Source organism: Pleurodeles waltl, chromosome 4_2, assembly GCF_031143425.1.
Source record: "Pleurodeles waltl isolate 20211129_DDA chromosome 4_2, aPleWal1.hap1.20221129, whole genome shotgun sequence".
NCBI lineage: Eukaryota > Metazoa > Chordata > Amphibia > Caudata > Salamandridae > Pleurodeles > Pleurodeles waltl.
The window spans coordinates 1,943,289-1,956,886 of record NC_090443.1 but is presented as its reverse complement, the minus strand read 5'-3'; the positions used below and the strand labels follow the sequence as shown (position 1 = coordinate 1,956,886).

The following is a 13,598-nucleotide window of genomic DNA, read 5'->3' as shown; positions in this document are numbered from 1 at the left end:
AATAAAGTAACAAATATAAAACAAATTTGGTAATAAAGAATTACCAAAATTATATTTTTAGAAAAATAACTAATCATAAAAACACAGGTAACTTGGATTTTTGCTGCCCCCTTTGACATACACATTATTTCATTTATCCTGTATCTGGGAAGGTATACCATAGTCACACCTATTTAGAAAATGCATAACCACGATAATTTAGTGTTCTTTTTTATCATTTGCATTGCTTACTAATGTATGTTCATTTTGTTAAATTTTAAAGAAATTTTATAGTTACTTTTTCCTTGTTTTGTCTTTATTTTTTGGGAAGATTTTGCTATTCGTAACAGAAATTGTTTATGCCTTGTGTTCTAAAGATATATAGTGAGAGGTATAGATCGTATGCATTTCAATGAAGTGTTTCTTTCTCAGCAGATAATATATCTGAAGCCTGCAATGTTGGGGAATCTTTACTGTGCATTACTTACAATGCCCAATCATTAATCACCACCAAAGCATTAAAAGTTATTCCCTGGCAGAGACCCCTAATTTAGTTAATCGACAGATTACTCTAGTGCATGAAATATCTGTCCTGCTTTAGTGTTCACCATGAATAGGCACAAGGTGGAAAGTGATGAAATTGTGGAAAAAAAACATGGAAGAGAGATAGTCAACCTTGTACTCTTTAGGCAAAGCCTGCATACAGGTTTACGCAAAAGGTAATTGGTTAGCTGAGTTTCACAAGACCAGTGTTTCATCATTCCAGACACTCGCCTAGGTAGCCTGTTATTCAGCCTGTGATTTGTTATTTCATCATTAGCCTGTTATTTCATTAGCAACATTATTGAGCCTTACTTATAGTTTGCCGGATGGGGTAGTCCATCAGAACGTGGAAGGTATCCTGTCTGCCATGATGCCGTAGGCTAGAATGCATTTGTAATACGGTGGAATGGACATCTGTCATGTTTGCGATGGAGTATCCAATCCACAAAACTCAAAATAAGGTCCTTTCTCAGTAACACCTTATTCCGCCTGTATCCCTGTTTCATCAGTAGCGCGCTATTCCATCCCTAACCTCTCATTCAGTATCACTCTCTGTTCTGTATCTCCTTGCAGGATGCTTCCAATCGTTGACCAGGCCCTAGACTCGTTAGGCCTCGGCAGGACCCCTTTCCAGGTGTATGCTGTCTCTGCCCTTCTCCTCCTCTCCCTGCTGCTCTTCTTCCGAGCCCTGCTGCAGGTCTACTTCTTCTTCCAGCAGTATATTGAATCCGCTAACCGCCTGAAGTGCTTCCCTGAGCCGCCGCGGCGCAATTGGCTGCTCGGACACCTGGGAATGGTAAGCAGATCGTTATTGGCATTTCGGTCATGTATTAATGGATGTTGATAACCCTCCTGTTCAAGTGTCTGATATCAACTAGAGTGAAGTGCCTGGCAGTGCTTCTGACTGATTTCATTCCAATTGACTTAATTAGGTATCAAAGTTACTAAAATCCATTTTAATGATCGTCTCGCTATTCTGCATAAGAACGGGCCTCAGAAGGTCCAATCAGTCATTGAGACCGTCATGAGGCATTGAGACCACAAAGCCTCATGCATCGTGGAGCTTTGGTCAAAAGGCTATAGGTAACTCGTATTAACAGAAAAATATAGAGCCGCTCAACATGCAGCCACCTACCCCATCTGTCTGATCCATACAAGAATTCAACTCCCAATGTGGTTAGGGTCCCCTTTCCACATGGGACAAATATTACACATACATCGAAAAACACAAGAAAGATGTCGAACAAATTCATGTAAAAAAGAGGTAATTAGGTTATACTTTCAATGCGAACTTGTGTAGGTAGGCTATTTCCCCTTGTTGCAAATTAAAACTCATAGGTGTTCGGCATTAATAGCCAAAGCATGAATATTATCAAAAATAAAATAACAAATGTGAAACAAATCTGGTAATAAAGAATTTGCAAACTAATATTATTAGAAAAATAACTAATCACAAAAACACAGGTTACTTTGATTTGTTACTGCACTTCAGAGAAAAGCGGTTGTGATGTCCCTTTGTCAAACACATTAGTTCATTCAGCTTCCACTACACAGTTCTCATAACCCAAACCGTGCAAGCAGTTGGTGTTTGTACCCATCTTTCAAAACAGCCATTATTGAATCCTGCAGCATTCATGGAAATGCTAAACTTTTCGTAGGTGGCTTTGCATCTCCAAGTGCTGCCAATGACATAACTCCGAGTAGTGCAAATCATGGCTCCCACCACCCTGTAGACCACTCTAGTTGAATTTCCGACACACCTGACATGGAAACAATGTACAGTGTGTGGATAACATCTTATTCCGAGGTGTCAAGAACAGGACCATGGACAGCCTCTTGGCTCTTTCAGCTATGTCAAGAGTTTTCATATCGCACTCATTGAAAGGCTGCAGCAGGCAACTAATGTCATCCGAAGTAGACTTGAATAGTTGAGGAAACAATAGTGGATCAACTAGCACTTGCTGTTCTCTTAGTTAATGGGCATTACTTGTTGCCTTTCCCAGAGACGCCCACCTATCCTCTGTCCTGTCCAGTCTGTGCCTGCTCCTTCTCTTGGTATTAATTAGATACCTTGGACATGATGCACAAAACCATTTTGTGGTCGGAGATCCTACGATTCTCAATCATAGGGCTTGCGCCCGCAAAATGGATTTTTATTATGTACTGAGCTAAACTGAATCACAATATGGATGTAGAAACTCACAACAAATCTATATTTGGAAGGGGCATGTTTAGGTTTCCCTGCCAAATAATGATTTGCTAAGGTATGGTGCAATTATTTTCGGCCGAAATCCAGTGGCAAAACATGGTAATTTTACCTACTCCTCAAAAAAAAAGTGATAACCTACTCACAAAAGGGAAAGTCTCCCTTTTAGGATCCCTCCACCTTGGTAAAGGTTAAAAAACAATTGTTTGAGAGTATGCAGGGTCCATGGGACCAATGGCAAATCTTGAACCAAAAAAGGTGGGTTTTTTTTGTTTGTTTTTAATCTATTCTCATTACCTTTTAATAAAACAAACACGCTGTTTAAAAAAAAAACAAAAAAAAAAGTGTTACTTGATTTAAAATGCGATCACAGACATGGTCTGCTGTCTCAGGCAGGCCAGCATCACTATTATGGTATGCAGTCATAATGAGTCGTGATCTACATTGTGGATATTGATAAGGTAGATAGGATTGTGACCCACTATGATTCAAAATTTTGTGAGCAGATCTATTAGTGCATCGATCGACTCACAAAATTATTTTCCATTCTCCAAAATTCGGTGCGCAATTTGCAACCAATTTTTGTGAAACTAAATTTTGTACAACAGGTCCCTGGTACTTTTTTCCTGCTTGGGTGATACTCCGATCTGAACCCCCAAAGACCTGAATATCGTCCTCCAGAGGTCTTAAGAAAATAGAGCAGACATAGAGTTTTGCAATACGTGAGACATTTGATATTTTGCACAAAGTAAGCACTGATAAGTTCAGATGCCCATGGTTTCTTACGTTGCTGCCATCCACTGGCACAGCCCATTCCGCCAATGGAGCACCCCACTGCCTGCAATGACCTTTCCAAAAAACAAGGTGCAATGCCATATCTGATTTGCAGCAAGCAAAGTTTCTTAAAGAGGAAAAGGAGGATCCACCCCGGTCATTTGTAATGCTTTTAATAGCACAATTTTCAAATACAAAGCTACAACTTCAAATTTTGCTTGAACTTCTGAAGGAGCGTCCATACTTTCGTGGTGTGCCAAAACTCAATTCTCCCCAGAGCTGTGAGGAGAGAATTAATAGATGGCACACCCCCATGAAAATATGACAAAGTAGGAGGAGGGCAGCGTTGTGCCTTTTGCGGTTGATTTTCCTTATATTACATCTATCGATGGATTATGAAGTGTGCCTGTTAAAGAGTTAACAAATTCCTTAGTGGAGCTGTGTAATCCAACATTGTGACGTAAATGTGTTGGTCGCTCTTGGGTGTTGCAGTCTTGGGAACGGTGCATGTGTAAGTGGTCTCTGATGCACTGTTCCGCTGATCTCCAGCATTGCAGACCCAGTAACCTGCTACTAGGACACCTCCCCTTCAGATGGGGAACCCCTCCCTCCTAGGCTTTTACAATAGTATTAGTGTCTGCATGGGCACACAGTCATTCTTGGAACACTTGCCGTCCGTACTGTTGGCATTTGCCAAATGAACTGCTTTATAAGAGTAAGGTTATTCATTTACAAAATAGGCACAGATACCGATGAAAGAGATAACCACCAGTAAACACTCCAACAGTTTTGTTTGGGTCAAATGTCAGGCGGCACAGGCATTTGTACTGCATCAGCTGGAATGGAGGCTTCATTACATGATAGTCACCCTCGCGGCATGTGACGTATGCCAAAGGGCTGCCAAAGAGCAGTTTTTGTAAGAGACTTTTAGAAAAAAACAGAAAATGTTATCTAGCTGGCTATAAAAACACTAAGTACAAGCGAACACCTTAGATTGTTAGAATTTCTCCCAAGTATACATCAGAGGAAATGCTTTTATGGGACCATTAATGAGTAAAATAATTCTATATGGCTTTTAAGACCATACGGATCCCTTTAATTCTTACACCAAACCTAAGTGTCAGTCCCAGTTCTTAATCCACCCTTGTCAACCTTCTGTGAAAGATGGTCGCTACCAACATCCTACATTGAGCCTGGCTCACTGAGCTTTAGTTGAGTAGTTGTGATTTGCACTTGGGAAGTCAGGAGTAAGTCACGCCTACTAACAGAAACATCTTGTGCGATGTCACAGCCTGCATCTTCAGAAACGAACACAACCCACCCATACAATAACATAGAAACTCCACGTCTTCAGCTAGCCCAACTCGAGGAAACTCGATCTGTGCACTAGGTCATCATTCACCCTTTGAAACAAAGTATCAGTGGCTTGTAACATTTATGACAGGGTAGTCCAAAATATTTCGTCTAATAATTACACCTCTCACTGTAGTCCCATGACACCCGGATACTATATCTCTATTTCTTGACATACACTGTGTGATCTTGGGCAAATCACGTAATCATTCTCTAAGTGTCCTGAACTGAGTACGCATAGAAATTGAATAAGCAAATGAAAACTAGCAGAAGGAAAACTGTCCCTATCAGAAGGCACATCGCAGATAGGATTTCTAAATAGGACAAACTTGCAAAAAACACAATCATTCATTTGAAAGGGAATATTCTCCTTTCTAACGCAACCAGCTGGAATGGTGGGGCTCCATATACTGTCATTTCACTCACTTTACTTGCTCGCTTACTTTTAGGTTCCTTTGTGGGTTTTTTTTCCCTCAACTTTACCTCCTTCATGCACAGGTTGCCTCCGCCTCACAATCAGCTGTCCCATACTTTTTTTGAAGTCTAAATTATCAATTGGTGTTTTTGACAGTACTTCCTCAGTTTGTCTTTTGCACCCTCCATTCTGATGTGTCCCTCGTAAAATGGCTTCCCTTTTTTTTGCTAAACTCTGAAATCGAACCTCTAAAGATAATTTAGGACCTGCATGAGGAGAACGTGTTTATTTCCCTGAAGTCCTGCTACTTACAAACACGTTTTGATCTAGTTCCTGGATGTCCTTTCAGTATCAGGATATGTACCTCCAGTGACCCCTCTTTGTGCGCTCATTTCCTTGGTCCGACCTAGACCAACACACGTATTCAAATGTGCAAACGAACAAACGTAAAAGTAAACACAGACTTGCTCGACTGAGCATAACTATCCTGCTCCCCATCTCCCGCATACAGGCTCGGCCTTCTTGGTTCATACCTGGCAGCCTCTTTCGATTACTGCTGATCCAGTGAGTCAGTTCTTCAGTAGAGCTTGGGGTGGTGTTGGTGTTGGTGAGGGACCCAATGAAGATGCTGAGATTAGGATCAGCTGCTGGGGTCTATCTTGAGGGCCTCCAGGTGCTGGCTAGGTGAATGTACCAGGTGTGTGTGTCGGATGTGAGTTGGGACTGAGAGGAAGTGGGGCCAGGCTAGACAACCTATCCACTCCAATTATGATATATCGCCAGCAGCACAACATGGCTTGAGAGTGCCTGACAAAACTGGAAGCCTGCACCCGGCCTACGAAGGAAGTTTCTCAGTAAGTTCCTGCCTGCTGGAGAAATCAGTCATGTTCCCCTCAAATGAGTGCTGGTGGGACCAACCAGCACCCACCAGCAGAATATAACTACTGTACTCTTGAATATAAACCACACATCTTCCTTCCTCCGCTACTGTCACACCTTAGCAGTGACCCAAGAATCTCCACTCTTATTGGCACAGTTATCAAAAGACATTTCTACCCACTTGGATAACTGAGAAAGTCCTTCCTTAACAGAGCTACACGCTGCAGTAGTGGAATATGCTCTGGCTCCAGGACCTTTATTAAAATATCCCTGTTGAAATGGGAGAAGGTCTGCAGTAATTGGTGTTCTTGAACCACCGCATCCATCAACTGGAAAATCATTCTCCACAGTATCTTTGCTCCTCCATTACCACCCGTCAAACTTTGATAAGATCACCTTCGGCCCTTCCTGACGACCGCAGCAATACTATGATCTGAGCTGCACGGTGTCTAGAGGAAGGTGGGTTTCCTCTGTCAGTGTATGGATCTCAATGCCACTTTGTGTAGCCTGTGAGCACTTGGTAATGCAGTTGTCTGTATATTCTTGAACTGGTAGGGTATTGGGAGCCAAGGGGCCGAGCTTGGAGACTGTCCTAGCTATGGTTAGAAATCAGTGTTATGCATATAGAAAACAGTGCATATATTTTGCATGAATGGCATTTTCCTTACAGATATTGTGGGCCAGGCTAGGTTGAAAGATTGAGTTTTGTTCTGATTTATACTGGGAACTATTGTAGGTTGCACTTATTGTGTAATTGTTTTGAAGTCTTATGACATAAGAGGGTTCAGTGAGCTTAGAGAATTGTGTGTGGCGGGGCAACGTGCTGTGTGAGTGCAGCATGCCTGCCGAGTTACTTACTATACAAGAGTAACATGTGGTGTGCTTGTTGTGATGTTTACATTGTTTCTTGTGCCCGAGGGTGAATGCTCTGGAGAGCATGGTGTGTGCTTGCAGAACATTACAGAACAGTTCCGTACATGGTAGTGTATTGGATGGTGCTTGGTGTGTCTCTTTTTGGATGGTAGTTAGTCAGGTATTAAGTACTTTGGCAGGTTTGATTTTTGTTCTGTTTTGCAGCCTTGTTGTTTGATCATTCCAACGCTATTCAGTCGAAATAGTGTGTCTCGTTGTTGCTGAAGGCATTGTCATGCATTTTTTAAGTTAATTTGTTTGCCATGTTGGGAGGGCGTGCACGTTGCAACTTTGGTTGCATGTTGCTTGGTGAACTGTGCATGCCCTTTGTGCCAGTCATTGGTCCTGAATGCACCAGTGTGTAGTCTATGATGCAGAATACTTGTTGGGGTGTGCATGTATTCCTTGGTTACCTTATAGCAAGTAAAGCGAAGGAAGACCGGCCTGCCTATGGTGAGGCACTTAGAATGCAACATGTCGGTACATTTCTCTTTATAGAGAATAGAACCTAAGTGTACCTGTCTGAGTCAAATTCTCCTTTTGTCTCCTTAAACCACATCTTTATGTTTTCTGTCCTCTCCGGTTACTTAGCAGAATACTGGGATCATGGTGCTCACTCTCGCAACCACCCTTTTCAATAGCACTTGCAGTCATGTGTTCAGCACCATTCCCAAGTAATGCCATCATCTTAAACTATTGGGAATCAGAGCAAGGAATGCCCTATGCTCATACGGTTTACAAATTTAAGAGACAACCCTTCTCAGGAATCGCACTTTCCGACCAGCCCAGCCAGGCCCTGCCTTAATCTTCCAATATCTTTGCGAGTTCCCCCAGTACTTCCTAATTCCTTCAAAATCTCCTCACTTTCCCTCAATAGACTCAAAAATGACTATCAGCATTCATCCTTATTCTATCACAATAATCAAAATTGGATCCATAGCCAGGGCAGCTTATTCAGATGCAACTGGATTGACTGTATAGTTTAAACCCGGCTTCTTGACCCAAATGAGCCATCTTAAAACATATTCCCCTATTTGCAATGCTAAATGTTCACAAAATACTGTGATGAAATGAGCAAGTCGCCCAGGCTCCTTGCTCTAGATTATATGCCAGAATGTATCCAATATTGGTGAAGGGCTGGATTTAGAGGTTAATGATGATCTAAAGTTTGCATTTTCCCATTGAATGCCCAAAATTTGCCATCAACAGTTTACTGTGTACTACCGCAGATGGAATTGCCACTTCCAGTTTACAATGTGGCAGTGGTAATAACGTTCCTGTCAGGAAGATAGTAGTTTTGGCTGTAGATTATTGGTATATCACTGTCCCCTGGAATAACATACTTCCTCTGATCATGGATTGACGTAATATGTAGACTCCCTTCTTTACCTTGATTCACTATGCTACAGTCTCTGTAGTGAAAGAGACTGGATCGCCAGGAAAATCCTTTTGCCACATGACGTATACCTCTGTCGTGTGCCTCCTGTCTCGGGTCTTCAGTCTTTTTAGGGTCGAGCATGCAAGTGCTCTAGCCTGCTTAAATCTCTCTGTGGGCTTTTAACCACGCCCACCTCACATCTGTTTCGTTGGTTCTTTGGCTTGCCTCTTAAAAACCACTTGGTTTTATTTGTGAAAGGCATGCCTACGTCATACCTTTTACAGTGTTTAGCCCTCCTCGCGCGCACAGGCCAACTACTGAAAACATACGAGGCTCCATGTTTTCAGCATAGTTCCTGGACTACCTTTTCTTTTTATTTCCTACGCAGCGCGATCTCGCTGCATATTTGCCGATACGTTTGACTGCAAGCGAACTTCTGTTTCATTTTGTGTGCTCCTTCACGCTCATGGCATGGCGCATTAAATCGGCTCACCTATGTAAAACTGTATTACTTTTTATTCTCATTTTATGTGGCAATAATAGTCCGGTTAGGACCTTACAACGCTAATAGCTCTAAGCCCAGCAAATACGAGACCCATTGCATTGCAAATGCTTGCACTTTGTGCTGTTGTAGAGGTTTGTGGTTTCCTATTATCCATATGATTATATGACTGGGGAAAGATGCTTTTTGATCACCCTCTCTTAATCTGTCTCCATCAACACCTACTATTGTGGCAGTGTTCAAGGAGGAATATGGATGCTTATTTGGTGTGGATTCCTTGCATCTCTTTAATTAGCCGCTTGCGGCTGATTGGCTGACATGGCTTCTTGTACTGTTCCTTGCAGCATGTACAGTCATCTAAAATCTGAGCTGTGTCTGTGAATTTGTGGAAGAGTGGCTTAAGCAAAGGTTTACATGAAGGTTTGCTTCCTCTTCTCACATAACATTCCATCTTTACGTCCTCTTCTCTACACAGAATATGCCATCTTTACACATGGAGCGAAGAAAAAGTAGCTATCAATAAGACTAGTCGTTGTATGCAATATGCACAGAAGCAGTTGCCTTTGGGCTGTCCCTTGTATCCGCTTAGTTTCACATGTGAGTTCACCACACAGCAAGGGGGAGCACTCATAGTGCAGGTGAAGAGCTTCACACCCGGTGCAGTATCTGAGCCAGATAGAACAACTCAGCAGTTCTCCACCAACTGGAGAAGCCCAGTACTTGAGGTCACTCTATTGTATGCACCATACTAGGCATTGTGAGATGACCCAAATACATGTGTATATTAATGGGATTTTCATACAGCCATCACTGTAATCCCATCCAGAGAGCTGAGTGTGGATGTTGAAATAGACGTGGTTGTGGTGGTCATTAGAAGAAACATTTTTATAGTGGGGATGATGATTCATTGTCATGACGAAATTAATGAAAATGTCAACTGTGGCAGACATAATCTGACAGTTTTAGTTTAGGTGAAGGATTTTAAATCCATAGGATAAACTATCAGATTTGTTGATGTCTTACGGTTGGTGTGTGAACAAAGAACCCAGGCAGCAGCACTGGCTTGGGCTTTGAGGGTTTCCGTGGTTGCATGTAGCGCCCTGACAGTGACTGACACGGCTGTTTTGGGTCACATGCTTTCTTCTTTGGAAGAGTTTTTGGGGTGCGCTACGTCAATGGACCACCAGTCTAATGCTTGTCTTGAGAGTTTCACATCTTTGTCAGTTTTCACACTTTTTAAAAATTAAATCATTAAGTGCTCTTTAAAGTTCAGGGCACTTATTTCTAAAAAAATTTAGAATGCTGTCAGACATTAACGATGTGTGAACAACATAAATATCTGGTTTTGTGTGTAGTTGCACTTGGTCTTGGCACGTATCCTGTGTCTGAGCACTCCCAGTTTTGGGAGGTCAAGGTGCATTGAGATAAAACGGTTCGTCTAAAATCACGTGTCCTTGTCAGGTGGAACAGCCAGGATCTAAACCTCAACACTCTAATTTCATACTCATTAACTCTGCCACTAGTTAGTCCAATCACATGAAATGCGTTCACGTCAGGTTTGCGAGTTATGGAGAAGACGACCGCATCTGTACCAAAGTCAGTGCTTAATTTGTAAAAATGTAGGTGCCAGGGCCTAATGCATTGCCCAGGAGTGCATTGCAGCTGGCGCCAGCTCCAGCCACTGCTGCAGGTTATCAGTACCTCAGCCCTCTCACTATCCCACTCTTACAAGTATGACAATTTGGACTGGTCTAGGTCTGCTCCATCATTATGGATGGCTTGGACGAGAGAGCTGTCGGTGCCAATCACCGTGAAACGCCACCAAAAATTAAACATTGAGTAAAGTTAGGAGTTTGGGGGACCTGCCGTATGATCATTGGTTTGCTATCCACCTGCTGACTTCGAGGGGACCACTGCCATAGTGTTAAATACACCTCAACGGCCTTGCAGGCATGAAGCCACTCCATCAGTCAATACAAAAACGAACGTCGGAGATGAGAGGTCATACGTTATGTTAGAAACTTTGGTTTACGTACATTTCAAAGTGTATAAACCTCCAACATGTTAATGTTATTTATAACTCTTTGTATGATTTGCAGCTGCTAACAAGTATTAACAATAACCATTCATTCATTACTCCTTCTAAGCTAAGGGTTCTAGAGTGCTTGGCCTTGAAACCTGTCTGCCATGTTTTCAGGTTGTATTGTGGGGGCTGCGCAATCTTAATTTTCGGAATCCCAGTTGGTCATAATGATGATAGCACAGTAGATCAGTCTCAGGAGTTATTTACACCACAGAGTGGTAGGTCATTGTTTAGAGCTTTACAGCGATTGCTTTAAGAAGCTCCACCCAAACGTTGTGGTGACCGTGCCTCGTAGAGATGTTTACATCTAGTTTTCAAACAGTCCTGCGCTTAAAATGACCAATACTCAAAACTGTTGGTCCAACACGGGGTGGCTGGAGAGGAGCATCGGAGGCTGAGCAATTACTCAAGGAGGAAATTCATACAGCTCCAGTGCCGCAGTCCACCACAGCCCAAAGATCCCGCCACACCATGGACAAGCAAGCACAAGTGGACAGGGACTGTATGGACTGTAAGTATATTTGAGATACGTGTACCTAAACCGAAAACTAGATTACGAGCAGCTCCCGCACAAAGTCAGAAACAACCTGTAAATTTGGCGGAGGATTCGCCAAAGCCGAAGAGTACAAAATGAGATCTGAGTTATTTTTTTTATTTTTATTTTTTTACTAGGAAGGGGCGTTGCTGCGTTGCTGCAAAAGGAACTTGCAAGTGCTTGATGATGTGAACCAAAATGAAACATCCAGCCTTGGGTTTTCACAAAGCCAAAACAGAAATAAAATGATTCGAGCTCTTTTAAGGAGGCAGCTTCCAGCCCACGTAAAGGCAGCATAGTCAATAGGGGCTCTCCTGTCTGCAGTTCTAAAATCATAGCATTGAATAGAATTAGACAGGAAATGGGCCCTTTGGTGCTCTTGCAGTGGTTTCATGTATGGACAATTATAATTGTCATTAAATGCTTACAATATGTACTCAGATACAACTCCAATAGGATGGATTTACATGCTGTATTGTAAGTCGTGGCTTCCACTAACACACTCTTAGTGTGCCACATGGGAGGCACCTGGGTTCCCAAACCATGAAACAGGAAGTTCCACCTCTGTTCCTTGGCCTGATTGGCTATTGCCCAAACCTGTAACACCATAGCTCTCCATAGCATACAATTAGGAATGTTGGAAAATGCATTCCTTATGCCATGGTCATGCTGGGTGACACCAGTGTACTTATTGATTTATGGAAAGCGTGGAATTCATTTTCCAGTCCCATACTAACAAAGCCTGCCACCTTCTCCTGCCAACAGTGGATGTTTTTGAAAGTTGCACACCTTTCATGCTAGAAGAAATACTCTACATTCACTAATCACTTTCTCTCGTTCGAATATTTAATGGCACACTCTGCAAGACACACTCCTGAGTGAGATTTGCAGATTAACCTTAATCTATGGTACCGGGCGTTGTTGAACAACAATTCCCATCATAGAGTTTTCTCATTGTTATATTATCATTACAGTCACCAGCACATGAGGGTTCTGACTGAATGCTTCAAGAATGAGCTATAATGTCCTACATAATACAGTATGTGTCCCCTATGATGAACTGTGCATGCCATCATCACAATACACCATCTTTTCATACATTTTTACAAATGTTGCCACTGGAAATATATGGAAAATGAAGCACCCTTCCTTTTTATTTTATATTCTACGGTTGATTTCCAGTTTATACCTTCTGAGGAGGTGATGAAAGAAGTACCCGAGTTAGTGAAAGCTTTTCCCCACACATTCGTGACGTGGATGGGGCCTATCCTGCCAATTCTTACAGTAGTTCACCCGGAGTACGTCAAGCCTCTGGTGACTGCATCAGGTAAAGTAGCCCTGCTGCACAGTAAGTGGAGTCTGAGACTGGTGAAGCTGAATGAGGTAGTGGTACTCGTCTTCCAGTCACTTGAGATCAGTGTTGAGGTTGGTACCGGGATTTTGCAGAATGAGATGTGAGAGGTGACCTTGACTATAGGCAGGCGGATGATGGAAAGGGTAATGTGGACCAACATTGCCAAGATGGATTTAAGAGTTTACTGTGACAGTTGTGCTTGCGGCTGGTAGATGTGCATGAAACTGGTGCTAAAGTGACATGGGAAGTGGTTAGATAGGTTTGATGGTGGCACCAAGGCTGAGCTCTTTGACATAGGTGGTGGTTGTGTCTGGCAGAGGTGGAGACGGATGAGATTGCTCTTGATGGTGGCTCCATCAGCAGGTAAACCTGAATGAGATCAGTGGTGATGTTAGGTGGGATTGGGATTAAACGATGGTGAAATTAGAATGTGTAATTTGGCAATTTCTTTAATTTGTGTATTTCAAGCCTGTGGTACAACGAGTAATGAACTGGGCAGCCTGACTTGTTCAGTGCTGGACTGACATCGGAAGAGTCTGTTTACATTACAAAATATGTGTTCATGGACTGAGAGGCCGCATTACAGAAAGAGCCTTTGTAATATTGTTAATGTTAATAGGCAACAATCGGCTGTAGCAGTATTACACCCATTACAAAAGGGGAGATGTGCACTGTTCCAGTTTAG

At 42.4% G+C, this 13,598-nt stretch overlaps 1 protein-coding gene across 7 annotated transcripts in view; it reads left to right on the top strand.

Annotated features, from left to right (window-relative positions):
- CYP4F22 (cytochrome P450 family 4 subfamily F member 22) overlaps positions 1-13,598 on the top strand; it is a 234,995-nt gene that overhangs the window by 64,739 nt on the left and 156,658 nt on the right. For 5 of the 7 annotated variants that reach the window (XM_069230348.1, XM_069230345.1, XM_069230347.1 and 2 more), the window contains exon 2: positions 1,096-1,318. In XM_069230348.1, coding sequence (XP_069086449.1) covers positions 1,097-1,318 — 222 coding nt within the window. In that variant the 5' untranslated portion in view covers position 1,096. Of the gene's footprint in view, positions 1-1,095; positions 1,319-12,741; positions 12,887-13,598 lie in introns of all 7 variants that reach the window. The other 2 variants (XM_069230349.1, XM_069230346.1) reach the window with 1 other exon arrangement.